The 19,595-nt window shown below is 40.8% G+C and overlaps 1 protein-coding gene and 1 long non-coding RNA gene across 3 annotated transcripts in view; one reads left to right on the forward strand and one right to left on the reverse strand.

The window, feature by feature from the left end:
* The window catches only part of LOC141991033 (uncharacterized), an 83,349-nt gene that overhangs the window by 62,181 nt on the left and 1,573 nt on the right, over nt 1-19,595 (forward strand). For both annotated transcript variants that reach the window (XR_012640318.1, XR_012640319.1), the window contains exon 2: nt 13,271-13,314. This is a non-coding gene — a long non-coding RNA (uncharacterized LOC141991033). The remainder of the gene's footprint in view (nt 1-13,270; nt 13,315-19,595) is intronic.
* The window catches only part of RNLS (renalase, FAD dependent amine oxidase), a 142,128-nt gene that overhangs the window by 26,214 nt on the left and 96,319 nt on the right, over nt 1-19,595 (reverse strand). Inside the window, exon 5 of the mRNA XM_074959027.1 lies at nt 6,048-6,221. Within this exon, the coding sequence (XP_074815128.1) occupies nt 6,048-6,221 (174 nt within the window). The remainder of the gene's footprint in view (nt 1-6,047; nt 6,222-19,595) is intronic.

Consider the following 19,595-nt stretch of genomic DNA (forward strand, 5'->3'; position numbering starts at 1 on the left):
GATGGCAGTTAATGTGAGGCATGGAGTATTTTCTTACATTATCCAAAAAATCCAATTTGTCTGTGAAGAGTTGGGGGTGGGATTTTGCTTTCTGTTAGGCAAAATAAGCTATTAAAGCTAGGCAGACAACTGACAAAGGAGAGCATAAATGCCACTCTGTGCCAATAGCAGCAGAGAATCTGGGGCTAAAGTGGAATGGCCTCACTTGTTCCTTGAAACCTTGTGGATACGGCTGAACTGCCTCACTATTTCCAGGAAGGGAAGAACAGTCCAATTCCTCAGACTAGAAGAGAGGTCAGGATCTAGATTTAATAAAATTACATCTAAACTAAAAATAACTAATAAAATTCTAGACCCTAAAAGAAACAGGAAAAATACACAGAATTTCCTCCAAAATGTCAGTATTAATGGAATCTATTTTATTGGTTGGTAAAAGAACAGACTGATCTTGAATGTCTCTTAAAAATTCCCATGGTTTGCAGAGGTTCTTTATTCTGCATGGTATCACTGTAACGTACGTACGTCTTAGAAGAACTCACGTAAGAGGAGTATGAGCAGTATTAGATTTCTGATCTAGTATTTCTTTATCCTCATGATTGTTTCTGACTGGCTTCATAATAAGGAGGCAGACTAGGCATGAGATTATCAAGGAAATCCACATGTAATAAGCTGTAGACTCTTCCATGAGACAAAGCTTTAGCTGTTGCCTATTCCTAAAACTGCTCCATCAGTACTGAAGGATAAAGGAGTCTTCCCTTTACAATGTAAAAAGGATACTTAAGAATTATGCTGAGCCTGAAACCATGAAAATGTGTTTCCTCTTCCTTTTAAATTATATAATGACATAGCTGATTAAATAAGAGAACGGAACTTGCTACCTTTTGTATGTCATCTGTCTTTATTCCTATAGAATGTAAAGATTCTGCAGTCTTACAAATATGATTTTTGGAATAATTTTGCTGAAGAATTCCCATTGTCCCTTATAAATATTAATGGAATTTTTAAAACAGCCTATTGTCTAACTCTTTAATATACATACATACTATGCAGAGAAGTTAATATACAATAGAAGTAGGATCTTTTCATGACGCAATGTTCAAGAACACTACATCTGCAGGTATGAGCCTCATTAAAAAACAGTGAGTCAGCTCCTCAGCTCGTGTATATAGGTGAGACTCCATTGAGGTTACTGGCTGAGCATACTCCATGTAGATACTGGGAATGGCGCAATCAATGAATAATCGTTACTATTGATTTTTCTGTTTTATAATATAAATCAGGAAGGTGAGACAGCTGAAGTACCTGATACTGTGGTTGTTAAGGAGCTAGAATCCTCAAGTGAGAGTGACGATATGTAACAGTTGCATTTTATAACCCTGTACAGATTTTACAAATGCAGGGCTTGGTACAGCTACGGGATTTAGTCTGCATCCTCTGAGTCCCCAGGGCTTTTATGGTGGAGGTTGCCCATGAAAACCACAGAATCAGTGCACCACCTGGATGCCATGGCCTACCCACTCCCGGTCTGACTCGGCCCATTGTGGGTTGTGCTTGCCATTTTCTGACCCACCAGAGTAGGAGCTGGAGTCAGCTTGTGTTGACGTATCCCCCACCGGAGCAGACTTGCTATTACTAGGCCACAGGGTTCCTCTGGTAGAGTAAATTAGGCCAACACTGAAAACAGAATAATTTATCATCAAAGCAATCCAGAGCCTTTCGTTTTGCTCCTGAATCAGAGTATTCAAACTGTATCAATTAGTTGCTATTTACAGAGACAAGTTCTGCCCTCACCTATGCACCTGCACAACCAACTGATGCCAACAACGTTGCATAGCTGTGAGATCAAGTTTGGTCTTATAGTAGCTGTGTGTAGTAGATTCAAAGGGAATGTTTTCCTTGAGGGGAGTGGTTGGAATTTCTTTCTCAATGACATACTATAAGTGTGATGGGACAGACACTGCTCCCTCCTCTTTGTTAGCAAAGTCCCCTACCCTATAGGAACAGGGATTTGGGGAACCAAAGCAAGAGCAGCTCTCCTTTGCAGAGAGGGAATACACTAGCCATTGAGTTTATTACAACCTCTGGGCCACTATAGTGGCTTCAGAGCTGCTCCAGTGGAGGATTCCTTCCCCACCTGTCCCCTGTGAAGATCCCCAGCACACAGTGAAGTCAAGGGTTAGCTATGTAGATCCCTTTGCAGGATCAAGTCTTATAATGTAACTCAGAGTGGGGACTCTTGAGCAGCACCTCAATACTGTACATTATTTTATACAGCTAGTGGGTCTCCTAGCAATGATACACTTTAATGGCCTGCATCTTCTGTACAGTAAATACAACATAAAATATTTATTTACCTGATCAATAGAGAGTGGTAAGCAAAGCCTATGTGAAAGCACAGTAATGCCATGAGTGAACATCATATTCCTTAAAATGAACAAAATTACTATTCCTGTATTATTTCTTGGCTTAGGTCTCATCTGCCAATCTGAGACAACTGACTAGCTTTGATAACAAACGGCATCCTATCATGATTTTAGTAACAGTAAATTGTTCACTTTTTATTTGGAAGTCTCACTAGCAAAAAGTCAAACTACCACTATAAAGTTCTATTTATTTCTTTTTCCTTATCTGATGTCATTTGCTAGATGAGTCAAAGTGATAATTACCAAGTCTTGTGTAAACAAAAAAAGAAAAGGTTGGTATTTCTGTAACGAGCAATAGAATGTAACAGCTATAAATACCCTTGTCTTTGTGCAGACGGTGTACGCATATATCTATTTTAGCAACATCTATTACTTTGAAAAATAACTGAGATTCCCATAACAGAAGGCTGTAGTGCTCTTCAAGGCTGCAGTTCTGTGTTGTTTACCAATAAGTTTTCATTGGCAATGTAAAACCCAGATAATATAAAATCTTTGCTTAACTTATTGTGTATACATTATCGTACATAAAAGTAGTGGGGCACTGTTCCCCCCACCATGTTTTGTTTGTATCTTAATATTTGCCACCTTTTGTGTGTGTGTGCTTAAGCAACTATTTCTTACTTAAACACAATGTACGCCTATTAAGGCTGCAGTAAGAGAAAAATTTAAGTGTAAACTATTTATATATATATACTAAAACTAATCAAAGAAAACTTTGTAAAACAGTGTTTCAGTTACTATACTGCTAATATAAGTAAACTACACATTGAATGCTACTTGTGTGTGTGTAATTATACATATTCCCGTAACATTAGGAGTTGTGTATAAAGAAACAAGAATCTCTCCTTGACAGTTTACTTGTGCTATTCAGATGTTTATATTTTTATTTATTAAAATATCCTTAATAAACAGAGCAAGGGCATGTCTTTCAAACCTCCCATGCTATGCAGGAGCGCCCACCATCAGAAATATTTCTCTTTCCTTGCTAACATGCATTATTCTCCCACTCCACGACTAGTTTTCTTGGAACAAAGTTTAATTTTCTAAAATTCAAGTTAACAAGGAACCGAGTACAAAAGAGAGGGCTGGCTGGCTCTTTATATGTTGTAATGAGGCCTTGTGGGAGGCAGTTCATCTGCAATTGCTGGTCCTCAGCTTGTTCAAACCCTGCAACAGCTAGGCAGTTCATTTTTCTTGAGAAATTGCACTTTCCTAGAGAATTTATCATCATGATACTTTGGAGCCCACACTACTAGGTGGAAAGAGTGTGTCATCTTGAATATATAAATTCTGATGATCTTTAGTAACATATTAATATGTCCAAAACACTTGCTACACAGTTGGTTAATTGTGCCATCAATAAACAGCACCATCAGTCAGTATGCCTGGGGCAGTACGAGTCACTGGCTAAAACAAAACCTGAAAAAGACGCCAGGTGATTTTGGTGGGAAAAGGGAAATACTTAGAAACGATGGCCCAAACTACATCATCACCCTCAGTTTGGGGACACACACTCTCTGATCTTCAAGGTGACGCAACAGGAACAAGAAATGCCTGTGATCATCCCCAGTGGCCAAGTGGGGACCTGGCCACATCAAAATAGAAGTTTCTCACCTCCAAGCCCGACTACCACAATTAGCTACTGTAAATGTGAGGATGGAAGAGAAAACCAGGAAGTTTGAGCATGCAACGGCAGCACAGCAAGACTTAAGCATATCACTTGGGAACTTGTTATGTTACATTGGCTCCTTGTTCATTACTGGATTCAGGTCAAGGTCCAGATGGTGATCTTTAATGATCTCACATGAGCTGCCCCTGGGATATCTCAGGAATGGCCTCTCTCTCTGAGACCTACTTGACAGCTGTATTATTTGGGGATGCTGGAGTTAGAAAACAGGGTGAAAACTATATAAGCAGGAGGCAAGCCTTTCCAGGCAGCTGGTCCATAGCTGTACCCTTACACCAGTAAGTAGAACAACCTCAGGTTTTCTTGCTGTCTGAGGGAAATATGAGATCATCTCATTGCTACAGCTTTCCCACAATAATAATGCTAAAGAATGGCTTGCCTTACTTCTTAAAGATGGTAACTAATACAATAATAGTTTTAAAATTCCATGTATTTGGTATAATACAAGGAAAAATGAATTCAGTCTTTCTGATATGATTACTTTATAATTTTGTTGGTATTTGGGAAACCCTAGTGATGGGCACACCTGAGTACTTTCACAGTTAGATGCTGATCAGTGCATATACGAAGTATGAATTTAAACTCAATCAGTTCAGACTGAACAAGATAGATTAAAAAGAAATATTTCTAGGTTCATCTGCTTCAGTTCAGTTAATTAATACTACCTTGTATTTATATAGCACCTGATCCTGAGAATCCTTACTCGCCCATGTTGTTCAGTAGTTCACAGCACTTTTTAGCACAAATATCCATGTGTTTTGCAAAAATGGATAGATTATTATTCCCATTTCACAGATAAAGTAACAGAAGTTCACTGACTTGTCAAGGTCACAGTGAGTCAGTGGCAGAGCTGGGAAGAGAAATTCAGATCTCCTTATTCCTAGCCCCATGCTCAGTCCACTAGACTATGGACGTCCCAGTTAGATTTTTGAAATAGTTGTGTAGTTGGGATGTTCTAAGAAACGCCACCAAATATAAGTGCAAGAGATTTAACCAAGGTAGTTAGAACCTCACTTCACTACAATGTAGTGATCACAAATTTATGCCAATTTTTATTTTCCAAGAATTTCAGCAATATAGGATTCACATTCTTCCCTTCCCCCGCAATAAAAAAACAAAACAAAAAACTCACCCAACATTCCCTTCCCCCCCCCCAAAAAGATTAATGGTTCACAAAATATACATATTAGAAAGTTGCCCATAGTTACTTTTAACATGATCCAAGAGTTGTAGTTTTCCCATGGGATTCTTGCTAACGATGATTAATAAGTACAGTATAATATCTGCTTTTTGACTATCTTCAACAAAGAGATGAGAAGGGTAAGCCTCACAGAATGCCTGCTAAGCTCTTAAGCAGCACTCTGCAAAGTAGTCTTGTGAAGTAATACTGTACATACTGTAATCTCAAAGATTTTCCATGATGAAAAAATAAACTAGCTAACACTGAATTAGACTGATCAGGCTTGATTATATAATTCATTAACAGTTCCAAGCATGCTCAATGGAAAGATCAAGAGTTGTAAAATAATAGATGATGGTAGATAATCTGGCATGTGCATGAATTAATGTTTAGTCTCTAAGGTGCCACAAGTACTCCTTTTCTTTTTGCGAATACAGACTAACACGGCTGCTACTCTGAAATAATAGAATGTACGCTATTTCTTGGAATAGTAACATTTTGACGTTTTAAATCCTCTGACACTGTTTTCATAAATTCAGTAATACAAACCATGTGCTGGGTGATGATTTTCTGAAAACTTCCCTGGTTTCATAGTGCATTTTTATTACAGGCCAAATGTGACATTAAATTTTATCCCCTGTGGCTTGGAGTTAAATACTTGCTCTGTTCAGAATAGCAACACTCAATTAAACAGCATTTTTCATGATCTACACCCTCTATTGTTACTGTGTTTAAGGGAAATAATAGGAGCACTGACCTATGTTGCGCTTCTTATTATCGATGGAGATGAAGCGTATGCAGGGATTATTGGTGATGTACTGTGCAGCCCAGGGGACATCAATCCACGTGCCAGCTTCATAAAAGAGTCCCAGAGCATAGCGAGAGGAGTAGCTCACAGATTCCAGTTGCTGCTTTTGACTTTCCTTAATTACTGTGGAAAAAAAAATTAGACAATCACTTTTCTCTCAAAGCATTAAACTTGTGAATACGATAGCTAAGCTGATTAATTTTTTCCTAAAACAGGACTAGGATACTCAGTCTGTTTATCACTTAATATTAAAAGCTAAAAGCTTCTTATTACTTTCTGCGTGATTTATCCAAACATTTTAGAGGTATGGTATTAAGTGCATCCTAGATAAACTCACTTTTTGCTAGTGGTTTATATCCTATTTATCCAGTAGCAGACACTGACTTAAAGCTTTTATGAGAGGAGCCTGATTGTGGAGCCCTTAGTTCTGGTGTACTCAGTGGGACTGCTCATGTTAGAAAATTAAAGTAGCCTATACACTATTGGCTATGTGACTGCCTAAACAAAACGGTTGTACATAATTAACAAACCCTTTATCTAGGAACCCTTGAAACTTTGGAAAAAATAGTGATTTAGGTCCTGATTCTGCAGTCTATCCCATTTCAACAAAGCAATTAAGTTTAGGCTTAATTTTAGGGATTGGCTTACATTCTACTGATATCAGTGTTAATTATTACTGACTTCCATGGGATTTAAAGCAAACACTTAAAATTAAGCATGTGCTTATGTGCTTTACTGGATTAGGCTTTAGGGATCAGTCTTATAGGGGGTAGATGAAAAGTGCACTGAACCACTGATAGGGCTACTGAGAATGGTGCTTTATTATTTATGATCCATAAGGTGAAATCAACTGAGAAGAATGGCTACTGCCAGGTGATGGGCCAGCAAGAACACGGGGTCCAGCACACAGCAGTGATCTTTACTGGCTAAGGAAGGTTATGTTTCAGGGGAACAGTGGGAAGCATTTTTGTCAGTGCATGGTGCTCATGGCTGCCAATGCTTTATCTCTTCCAAGTGCAGCTCCAGAGCACACCCAAGCACCGCAATTCATGGTGAGCAATAGGAAGAACTGCAAACCCTAAAACAAAGGAATTGCTCTTAATCCATCTAGTTTAATGTCTTCTGTCCTCATCCTATTTTAACTCTTTATTCAAGCATACAAAATGATAAGCAACTTGATGAGCAACGGAGAATAAAGAGAAACAACTGAAATAGTTTTTAACTATTTAGCAGTAAGTATACTTTGTGCAAAAGTCAAGATTTAAGATACCACCACCATAGAAAGGATAGAGAAAAATATCCAAAGGAATTTAAAATAAAATGTGATTCTTTTAGCTGTGTGTATTTTAAGCGTATTTAGAAGCTTTTAGTCCAATTCTAAATAAAATTTTTCTGTTACCAACTCTTCTCTTTTTCCATATTTATTAGTTTTGATTGATTTTCATAATTTTATAATCTTTATAAAATGGAGAAAATTTTTGTAGCAGCAGATGACAAACTTCAAAATTTATTGTTTCATCTGAGCAAACAGCAACAGTTACGCTATTTACTATGACAAAGGCAGGGTTCATATTTTTGTACCACTAAAGTACATATTCAACAAGGTCTTTGAGACCTGAAGTTAGTAGATAATAAAGATGAAGCACAATTACGGGATATCAGAGTTCTCCTGTCACATGTGAAGCTTCTCCTTTCATTATTATGTTTTACAGATTCAACAACAAGAAGCCTGTCTAGGAGAGACAAAAGCCCAATTCTCAAAACACCTAGCTTTACACTGAATTACATCAAAAGCAAAATGATTAGCAATTTTTATTAAGGAATTATTAGGCATACTGAATACTTGTATCCAACTATAGTCCTTATAGTATAACCAATACCTAAGCAGCATAGCAACTGGATAATTAGTGACATTTCAGCAAGAGGGAATAGATTGATTTTATTCTGTTCTTGTTAGTGACATACTCCTAGCAAAGCAATCTTCCTCCCGTAGTAATTAACATACAACAAATGGAAAAACGATGATGTGGCTGGCCTTGCCACTTGTGAGTAATGCTGCTGTCCCAAACTCCTAGCAATAAAATATTTAGAACACACCAGACCATCACATATTCTCTCTCTACACTTTATTGGGCTGAGGCAACAACTGTAGGATCCAGGATTATAAATCAGGACTTGTGAATCTGGTGATTTCATTCAAGAACCCCTGAATCAGGCAATGTCTGTCAGGAGCTGGAATACAATAATGTCAGGACAGAATTTCAGAAGCTGATGCACATTCTAAACTTGCTCAGCTTGGTTGATCACTTCTCCCCTCTATGTGCAACAATTCCCAGTGTGTACAATTCTTAATAAATAAACCCCATAAACCTGCAAATTATGCACACTACCAGTCCATGTTATTGTGTGTTTCCATTACTGTTACTCTCATCTTCTCCCTCTCTCCTGTCTACCCTGTCCACTCTTATGTCCACTCTGTAATTAGGTTATAACTCTTCGGGGCAAGAGCTAACTTTTAGAACTATATATGTTTGTATAGCACCCACCCACTGGGACCCTGGATACTGACTGGAGCCTTGTGGTGCTACCATTATACAAATAATAATAATAATAATAATAATTAATAATTTATTATTTATCATTAATAATATAATAGTAGTAGTAAGTCTGGGAATTTTTAAGATAGTTTTGTCAAGTACCTTTTCTTTCTAGGCTCAAAAGATGAAGGTAGTCAAAGCAGACATCAAAATAAAATGTCTTCTTTTCTCTAAAGAGACAGCTGGGAGTTATCCCAACAAATCATTCTGCTTAAAACCATTGCAATTTGTGTGGTCTCTGTAGGGTAAGCAGCTTGTACAAACTTGCTTGCAATAAGTGTCAGTGTTTTCAGGAACCATTGTTACCAGAACCATTTCTAGTAGCTGTTCATGCAGCACCTGGTTGCAACAAAGACAGAGCAGCCTCTGCTAAATGCTCACTCCAGAGCAAAAAGAGATTACACTTGCCCAGCATTACCATTGTTGCTAGTCTTCACAATGAAAGAAATACCCCTACTCAAGCACCCTCAGGACCCAGAGCTGTTCAGGGGCGACCTCCCCTCTGGAGACACTAGGACCCAGGGCGACTCCCCTCCCAATACCACCATGTGGCCTTGGGGAAAGAAACACCGAGGAGAAGCCAGTCAGAGACCAAAGCTGGCAGGAGCAGCTGCAGAAGCAGCTTGAACAGGAACCAACAGATGCTGCTGATGTCCTCAGAGTATTTTCTACATTTTTTTACTGGACGCTTTCTGACCTGTGTAGATTCGCTGTTAGCTCCAACCCTCTTCCTTCCCCTCCCTTCCAATCTGTTCACCTCAGATGCATTTCACAGCTTCCCTTCTTATTCCTCCTTCCTCTTCTCACCTGCTTTGGCCCCCTCATCTCTCTGCCTTCCTTTGTCTTTCCATTTAGCTAATCCTCTCCTAACGAAAACAAACTCATGGAACTCATGTCACATTTGCTGCCATCACACTGTTCGCTCTGCTTGTGTATCCTATCACTCCTCAGGGCAGGGATTGTCTACCACTCTGGAAGTAGTCTACACTTGCAATCAGGAGTGTTATTCCCAGCTTGCATTGACATACTGATGATAGCTCTCACTGAATTAGTGCATGAAAAATTGTAGTGGAGCCAGGCAACGGCAAGCAGCGGCATGGGCTAGCTGTACTGAGTACATACCCATGGGCTTCGCCTCAGCATAGCTAACTTATGCCTGTGCTACCCTGGCTACGCTACTATTTTGAGTGTGTTAGCTCAATGAAGCTAGCGCGAGTATGTCAACAAGAGCTGGGAATCTCACCCCCTCCCCAGCTGCACGTGAAGCCATTCTCTCTGTTTCTACTGAGCTTAACACAACAGGGCCCCATTCTTGGCTGGTCCCTAGGCAGTAATATAAAAAAACCCCTATGAATAATAATGTTATAAGCCCCGAAGCCCTAGACCAGTGATTCTCAAATGTTTGTACTGGTGACCCCTTTCACATAGCAAGCCTCTGGTGCGACCCCCCCCCTCATAAATTAAAAACACTTTTTAATATATTAAACACCATTATAAATGCTGGATGCAAAGCGGGGTCTGGGGTGGCGGTTGACAGCTTGTGACCCCCCATGTAATAACCTCATGACCCCCTAAGGGGTCCTGACCCCCAGTTTGAGAACCCCTGCCTTAGACTGTACAGTGCTTACTACTGATGCCTGGTAGTGAAATAGGGCTTCGGCTCACAGCTGCTTGTGAACGCCAGATGTGAGCTCTGTGCTGGCATCTGCTGGTGAACAGGGGGAAATGACTGAATGGGCTGGGCCTCATTTGCATTTTGGTTAAGCAACAGTTTGGGGTATTCTGGTTAAAATACTGCTAAGTTTTGAGTCTGGGGCAATAAAATGCTATTGACTCTGCTGGGAAATGAAAAAAAACGCTGACTGACACTAACTGTGCCTGTGGCCACCATGACCGACACTACAGTCAAGCACAGTTGGGTATGGAACCCTGAACAGTGACTACAAGGGGACAGTGACTCTGATTTTCTGCTGGGAGTTTTTTTTTCTGATAAGGATTTTGTGAAGGGTTCTAGGTACCACTGAGCATTCTCTAAAGAGCTGAGTTGGAACAGCTACAAAACAATGAAGGGCACAAAGCTGAGCTGACTTTAAGATGATACATGAGCTGAAAGTGCCGAGATATCAGTAGCCTATCCGATAGACTCTGGTGTGGGCCTCCCTAGCTAGTGACTGAAGCTGAAGTGAGTTGATAGAGACCCCAGAGCAGTCCAGATAGCAGTGACCTGCCAGAATCCTGGGATATCTCTGGCCCAGGACAATAAACTGTGAGTGGGGGAACTGGGGAGGAGGAAAGTGGCTAGAATGCATTAGTTACTCAGAAATGCAAGTGGAAGTCTGAGGCTGGAACTACTGTGAAGACACCCTAAGGCTGGGAGTCTTAACTCACAGAATTTGTTAACTTACTAATTGCTGGTTTTCCCATGTCTATTTTTTGTGTCCTCTCCACACCCAGGTGCCCCACCTGCATAAAGCTCTCTTTGTTTTAAACCCCTGGGTTCTATTCTTGCTAGGGGAGAAGAATTGTGCGTGGGGAAGTATCGCTCCTCAAGGGCACATAGGGTGATATACATCATTTCCTGGGTTTCCAGATGCGGAGCTCAAGCTGGTGTTATTTAAGTCTTTAGAGGGAAAACCTGCAACACTGAACCTGTCTCTTTTTGCTGCTGACAACCCCCGGCAGAAGGGTTACATTTATTCTAGTTGTGATCTGAAAAATATATAAAACTGCAAAATAAACATATAAGTAAATAAATATGAAACCTGAATTTTTTTATCTAAAATATCACCGGAATATTGAGGCTAGTTTGACAGATGTCCTTGGCTCATTTTCTCTTTGGAAAAGATGTGTCTTCTAAACTTCCTGGTAAAACACTGCTCTGTGAGGGGCAACTGCCCTAGCCCAAATAGAAAAAAATCTGCGAAGTACTGCAGGTAGAACAGTAAACCTCAATCTTAGGAACAAAGGAATTGCTACACTGGAACAAACCAGTGGACCTCTGAGTATCTTGTCAGCTGTTTGAGAGGAAGTTGTAGAAACTCTCTAGGGACAATTATGGGATAATCTGCCCAAGGTGGACATGGAGCTGCTATCTAAGAATGTGGCTATGGAATAATTTAATGACTGTTGTATGTGATCTGGTCAGCGAAGTAAAGGTCCTGTATGAATGCATTGGTTTAGCTTAATAGGGGTCTGTTGGAAAACAAGCAGGGAAGCAACACAATAAATCTAGATAAGCAACCTCCCAACAAACAGTTGGGGTATATAGTAGGACAATGGCCTATTTCCAGGCTCTAGTCCAAAGCTGCACAGCTGTTTTGCCAGTGCTGGGAGGTAAAAGGGCTATAAACAGTTAAAAAAGTGATTTCTTCCCCAAAGCAGGGGAGGAGAAATAGTTTGTGAGTTAAGGGAACAGACTACGCCACCTAGACCCTACAAGTATCAGGAGGTTTATAGGAAGCTTAGACCTGCCAGGGTTCCTGGGTGGAAAATGGATAGACACCTGATAAGCAAGATGTGTGTACAGACTGTTTCATTGTTTTAAGATTTGTTTTCTCTGAAATGCTTTTGTGCTAAACAAATAAGACTTCACTTTTAAGAAGGCTGCTTTGTCACTGTATTAGCCAGCTCCTGGTGGGACCAGAACAGCAGATACTGAACATAAGTCATGTCTGCTGAGTTAATCCTGTTTTGCACCTGGGGACTGCAGCTCAAGGCCCAGTCTGAGAGTGTGAAAATCATGTGATTCTATTCCAAGAGATAGGTGATGGCTGAGACCAGGAAGGATCAAGTGGTGTAGTTAGCCTGATAACTGTGATACTTCCATAAGGGAAGTTTCTTCCTTAGCCCTAGATGTGAGAAGTTGGCAAATGTTCTGAAGTGTAAGGTGTAGGTCCCTCCCAATTGTTTTAATCCTATCTAACATAACTGTGGATGTCCTCAATATCCATATAAATGTTCAATCCTATTTTGAATCCTCCTGATGTAGTGGCAATGTGTTCCAAAGGTTAACTGTGCATTGTTGAAAAATATTTCCTTTTATCGTTTTTAAATTTGTTGTCTTTCAATTTAATTGAATGTCTTCTTTTTCTTGTATTACGATAAAGGGTAAATGAGTCCAATTCACCTTCTTTGTGCCATTCATTATTTGTATCTTTATTATCCTCATTCGAATTTTTAAATCTAAATTCTTAAATTGCCATCAGAGGTGCTAAACTATAAACCTTCCATATAAGGGCTTGTGGCAAGCAAAGAAAAAAATTCACAGATTAGATACCTTCCTTGTAAAACAAACTTTGTATAGCAGGCAGGAATCTATATTGCAGCAAAGTTATTTTACAAAGTTTTTCATAGCTTACAATAAAGTACACAAGTGCAGTCATGTTAAGTGATACACTCTTGTCTTGAAACACCCAACGACAAACCCACGTACCATATGTGAAGATAATGGTATGGCGTGAAATACACAGGAAAAAGTACATTTAGAGTTAAGGCTTTTACTCTGTATTTAACTTGTCCAATTTACCATAGCTATTGCAAGGATCTCATAAGAGTGTCTGATTTTATGTCTCATAGAGTCTGTTTTTATACTGAGGACACCAGGTTGAAATAAGGAAAGGGTAAGTGCCTTAGCTTTGAATTTCCTTACTTATATTGGTTCAAATCCGAACTGGATTGTTGTTTTAATGTTTCTGAAACCATAACATAACTAATAATTTTTTCATTCTAACAACAATGGTTAAGATAATTTTAATAACATTTTGGAAAAAGAAACCACCCTTGCTTTCAGACCATGAACTTGTACAGGGTACAAGATTCAGCTTCTAGAGATTTTTTAAAAGCAACTTTTATTAAGTCCTGGAAATCAAGGTTTACAATGGAAAATACCACAACACCTTAACTACACCAACACTAGTGGATGCCATTATAATCAATATACTCTAGTAATTAAATTACATCAAAGCAAGGAAGTATGTGTACTCCATTTGTTTTTTTTACCAGACCCGATAGAGGGCTGGTTTATTACTTATTTATAACATTCAATAAATACAATACGTGCTTTTTATTTGCTGTTCCAATGCTGTAATGTTTGTCTCACTACCTCTGTGGGTGTGGGGGTGGGGGACAAGAATCTAGGGCTCACACCAGGGCCAAAAGCAAAGCAGGAAAGCCAAGCGTCCAGCTGTCAGTCCAGGATCTCAGGAGTGAGCTCAGTTCTCTACCAGCTTAGAAATCAGGGAAGCAAAAAGGGAGGCCAAGAGTCAGTCTGGAAGTTCAGCTTCTGTCCAAAGGGACAGGGAGGCCAGAATCCTAGCCACAGGCTATAGAGATTATCTGGAATCTCAGCTGCTCAGGAGCCAGGAAGCTGTCAGCTCAACTATCAGCCTGGCACAGAGTTCAGGGGCTGTGGCATGATTAGGATTTTCAATTTTGAGTGTGTGGAGAAGTAAAGAGGTCCCTCTGAAATTGTATGTGGAGCCCATCTGCTATACTGTTTTGTAGCACATTTTAAAAAGAGACAGAGAAGGGATACACTCTGCCTGTCTGAGGGGCCAACAAACAGAAATATTACTTAAACACACAAAGTTCAAGGGATCTTAGCTGTTCTTCAGTCTGACTGGGACTAAGAACATTGCTGAGAACAACTTCACTTTCCAGAAAGGACTGAGCAAACAGCACCTCTGTTGTGGATACTAAAGTATTGCATAAGAGTATTCAGCTAAATAGTAGTGAAATAAATGCTAATGGTGTACTAGGCAGTTAGAAGAAAGGAGTGGAATGGTTTAAAGGCGAGATTAGAAATCTCCAAAATGACAGGATGGGTAAAAGACACAGAAACCCATACAGACCATCTTACTATCATAAATTTCTGCCACAGTGTATAATATGAGCCTCCTTATACACCATTTTGTAAATCTACAAGTATTGGTCAGGGCTAGGCAAAGTAAGAAAAGACCATGTTTAGAAAGCAAGGAAAAAAGGTGCTGAGGTTAAAATAGTACTTTTGGGGGAAAGTTTTGTGGCCCCTAATTTTGCGCTTGTAAAAATTGTGTGAATTCCTGTCTGCATATCAAATCTGCAAACAATCTACCCAGTCTGTGTGCAAATGCAGTTCTTGCATGTGCAGAAAAATATATGGGCAAATTTGTGTGTAGATGTTGATCTGAGGTCAGTTGAAAATTTGTCCCTTTCCAGGGATGAGTGGGAAAGTATTACAGTTTTGTTTGACTGTCATGTGAGAGTTGGATATTTTCCAAGTTGCTGGGCATCAATATCTCTAGAGCTGACTTTAATGGCATTAAAATATAAGAATACACTGGATAATAGCTCTATGGAAATATCAGATATGTAAATATTATAGTTTGTGTTATAATTACAGTGACAATTGCTGTATAATCTTGAAAATCTTTTCTATAAACCATGATAATTTAGAATCTAAAAGCTATTTACTATTTACCTACTACAAGAACAAATAAATTGCAGCTCTGTTTTAAGATGAGTCACAGCCGGCAAGGAATGTGAGACCACAAGAAGGGGTTCTTCAAATATGTCCGAAAAACAAGAAAGATCAAGGACGGTGTGGGTCCGCTGCTCAATGGAGAAGGTGAACTGGTAACGGAAGATGATAGGAAGGCAGAGCTGATCAATGCCTACTTTGCTTCAGTCTTCTCACAAAAAATAACGTGTGACCAGATAACTAGCAAAGTTACCACAGACAATAAATAGGAAGGGATGCAGATTGGGATAAGCAAAGAACACATCAGAGATCTTCTGACCAATTTGAATGAATTCAAATCAGCGAGACCGGATACTATCCACCTGAGGGCACTGATGGAATTAGCTGAGGAAATCTCAGAGGTTCCAGGAGACTGAAGAGGGCTAATGCAGTGCTCAGCTTTAAAAAGGGGGAAAAGGAGGAGGAGGGGGCAGTGCCTGCGGACAGTCGACGTAAACAAAATGTCTCGCGGCCCGCCAGAGGATTGCCCTGATGGGCTGAGTGCTGAAGATTGCCTCCCCCTGGTCGGCACAACAAACCCTGCATCTTGGCAGAAGATTAGATTAGATCAGGGGTTCTCAACCTTTTTTCTTTCTGAGGCCCCCACAAAATGCTATAAAAACTCCATGGCCCACTTGTGCCACAACTGTTTTTCTGCATATCCAGTACATTAAAAGCTGTATTAAATGGATAGTTACACAAATACACACACACACCCACACATATATATAAAAGGACAATATAGCTACAAATATAAAAAAGACTGATTTTTTTTTTTTACTCAGTGTGAAATTTGTTGCTGGTGCTGATCAACAATTCTGTCAAGACATGGGCGTATGTTTGACAAGCACACGTGCATGTCATGGTCTGTGTTCATCCTGGTTCAGTACTTTGTTTTCAGTGATGTCATGGCTGAAAATCCGGCTTCGCATAAGTAGGTGGTACTAAAGGGGATCAAAACTTTCCGTGCTGCAGAAGAAGCAGTGATGTATTCATTGGAACACTCGCACCAAAATGTCTCCAGATGAACCTGATTCCGAGGGATCTGTCTGATGAATGTCAATGAACTCTTCTAACAGTTTTGATGGGACATTGGGTGGACAACTAGCTTCAATTTTCTCACTAATGGGGTTTGTAGTCCCCATGTGTGTAGCAGCTTGTTCTGTTGTGAGTTTGGGAAAATAACCATTAAATTTGTTAAGCAGACCAGACAGATGCACTGCTAGCTGAGGTTTAATTATGTCAAAGTCCATGTTTTATTCCTGAATGAAAGAATGTAAGAGCTCAAATATATCAGTAATGCTCCCACAGAACTTTCCAGAGCTGTAGTTTTCTTCTGAATGCCACAATTCTTTCATGCTGGGCAATAAAATTAGTGTTTCCACCTTGCACAGTTTTATTCACCTTATTCATTTCCCTGAATATGTCTGTGAGGTAACCCAGTTTTGTCAACCACACATCATCTTTCAGCACTTCGGCAAGTTCAGGTTTCTTATCCGCTAAGAAAGTACATAATGCTTCCTTGAGATGAAATGTACGGGCAAGCATTCTGCCTCGAGATATGCATACAGAGGTGAGATGGCTGAGCAAGAAATGGGGCTCTGCACTCACTTCCTCACAAGGTGCAGCAAAACACTTGGAGTTTGTTGCTCGGGATTTCATAAAATTAATGAGTGCTACCGCTGTGTTCAGAACACTGTAAAGACCTGGTTCAATATCTCTTGCAGCTAGTGCCTCTTGATGTAAAAAGCAGTGCATCCAAATAGTGCAAGGTGCAACAGCTTTTATTTTTTGCACACCAGAATGCTTTCCAGTCATTGCTGCAGCTCCAGCAGTTCAGACCCCGATGCAATTAGTCCAGCTGATTTCTGCTGAAATCCTAAAACCATCTAACAGTTTGAAAATGTCATGACTTTGATGTTGTCTTGAGCTCTCTGGAAAACAAAAACTCTTCCTTTATTTCCTTATGCCACACATACCAAACTTAGGCAAGTAAATGGGACGTTTTCAAAATGTGTGGGGATTCATTTAGTTGTATAGCAAAATCCTTGTCATGCGGCCGATCAATACACTGAGAAACTATGTCTTCTGACATAGAAGTGATCCATCATTTGACAGTGTCATTTGATATCAGTACTTTTGTCAGTACCTTGGCCTTCTCTCCAAACACTTCCTTGTTATTTCAATAGCACATGGCATTATCAAAGTCTCAGCAATGGTATGCAATTTTTTTGTTTTAGCAATTTTCTGTGCCACTATGTAGGATGAACTCTCAAACTTTTTATCGGCGGTAGTTGTGGATTTCATTACTGCTTTAGTACCAAGCTGTTCCTTGGCCTTTCACTCAAAAAATGAATGGTCTTATCCTAATAGATTTCATGCTTCTAATTGAATTTCTCTGCAATTTGGAGGGTTTCAAACATTCATTGGACAGTACTTGTGCACAAATTACACACTGCAGTTGAGGTGTATCTCCACTTCCAGAACAAATAAAGCCAAAATTCAAATAGCTGTCTTCATATTTCCAAAATGTTGCCAGGTTAATAAGGGCTTTGTTTCTTACTCACATCACCTACTCGGTATTCTTCAGCCCTTCCGGTGTTGAACTTATTGAAGGAAATTTGGTATCAATTCTCTGTGGGCTTTGTTGTTTTGAAGCTGATGGCCGAATTAAAAAGTTATCCATCTCTGATATTTATTGTCTACGCTCACAACAATTTCCCCTGTGCTCTGTAACTTGTCCTGCTTCTGCTGAAATTGCTCCTTTACATCCAGGAAATGGAGCTATGTAACCTGCGAGGCTGGTGTTACTGGGACCAGGGCAGAAACCAAGGAGTGAGCTCTCGCATGCCAGGTTTTTTGGGGGCAGAGCCAGGGCTGGGCTGGAAGGTGGTGAGACTGACTGACACGTTGGGTGGCCCCCACCCTCGGGGCTCACCTGTAAGCCTGAGCCCCACCTCCTGGGGATGAAACCGGGGCATGGGCTTGGGCTTCAGCCCTGTGGGGAGGTGCGGCTTCTGCACGTGGGGGGCGCCAGGGCTCAGGGCTTCAGCCTCCTACTCCCAGCTTCAGCACTGCAGCTCCCTGCTTTAGCTCCTTGAAGGCACCAGGGCTCATGGCTTTAGACCCACAGCAGCACCGGGGCTCATGGCTCCAGGCTTCAGCCCTACAGCTCCTGGCTTTAGCCACGTGGGGACATCCGCGCTTGTGGCTTCAGCCACGCAGCTCCCAGCTTCAGCCTCCTGGGGTTTTTGCTAGGGCTCTGGGATTCAGACCTGCAGGTCCCGGCTTTAGCCCCATGGGGGAACTGGGGCTCGGGGTTTCAGTGCCGCAGCTCCCGGCTTTAGCCCTGAGGGGGTGCCGGGGCTCAGTCTTCAGCTTCAGGGCACTGCGGATCCGCTGAAAGGGCTGGTGGTCCCCCGGGGGCTGCTGATCCCAGGTTGAGAACTGCTGGACTAGATGACCCTTGCGATCCCGTCTAACCCTACGATTCTAAGTTATAGTTCAAAACGATAATTTTGAGTAGTGATATGGTGTTAGGATACTGAGGGATTTTTTATATCTAGGGGGTTTTGTTATGAAAATATCACTCTTCTCAATTAGTATCTGTTTCTACTGGACGCTTTGCACTCAGTGACTATCTCATTTAATTCTGGTGGGGGTGCTGTTAGATATTGGCCCTGCTAGGGACTGTTGGTGCTGCTTTGGCAGTGCCAAAACTACCCCAACTGAGCAGCTGGAGATTCTCCTAGCATGGGGTGAAAGCCTAGATGATACTATGCCAGTTCTAAGCCACTCGTTCCTTGCTGATGTTACATAAGTATGTTGGAGACATGGTCAGAGTGTGCTCTGGTGATCCCTGGTCATCACAGCAGCCCCAGGGGGCTGTTATAAGTAGATGGAAGTTAGAGCATCCTGAGGGCTGCTCTAACTTATATCTGGGGATGAGCCAATCCCTGACAGCCCAATGATCCCCCACGCTGCACTGAGCAGAATTCTGATGCAGCTGAGGATTTACCCATGATTTCTAATGTGGTTTCTTTAGTGTGTCTGTATTAATTTCTACCTCAAACTATTCAGAAAAGAAACTGAAACTGTTATCTCTTAGATGGCTCAGTTGGAAACTGAGCCAAGCTGTTTGGAGATGAATTTATTCTGAAGGAGGAAATGGGATAGCCTGGGCCACCCCAAGCCAGAGAGCAATCTGATGTCCTTTGTCACACACCTAATTTTTTGACTCCTCAGTTCCTCCTTCAGGAAAATGAAACCAATCATGCTCATCTTTGATCCCCTCATGTTAGCAGGGCAGCAGGAGGAAAGTTGCACTGCCACTGTTCTGTGATGCCCTCCCCCAGCTAACTAACCGCTGAGGGGCATTTGGAAAATGCTGTCACAGACCTGGCT

The sequence above is a fragment of the Natator depressus genome, chromosome 7 (genome assembly GCF_965152275.1).
Source record: "Natator depressus isolate rNatDep1 chromosome 7, rNatDep2.hap1, whole genome shotgun sequence".
NCBI lineage: Eukaryota > Metazoa > Chordata > Testudines > Cheloniidae > Natator > Natator depressus.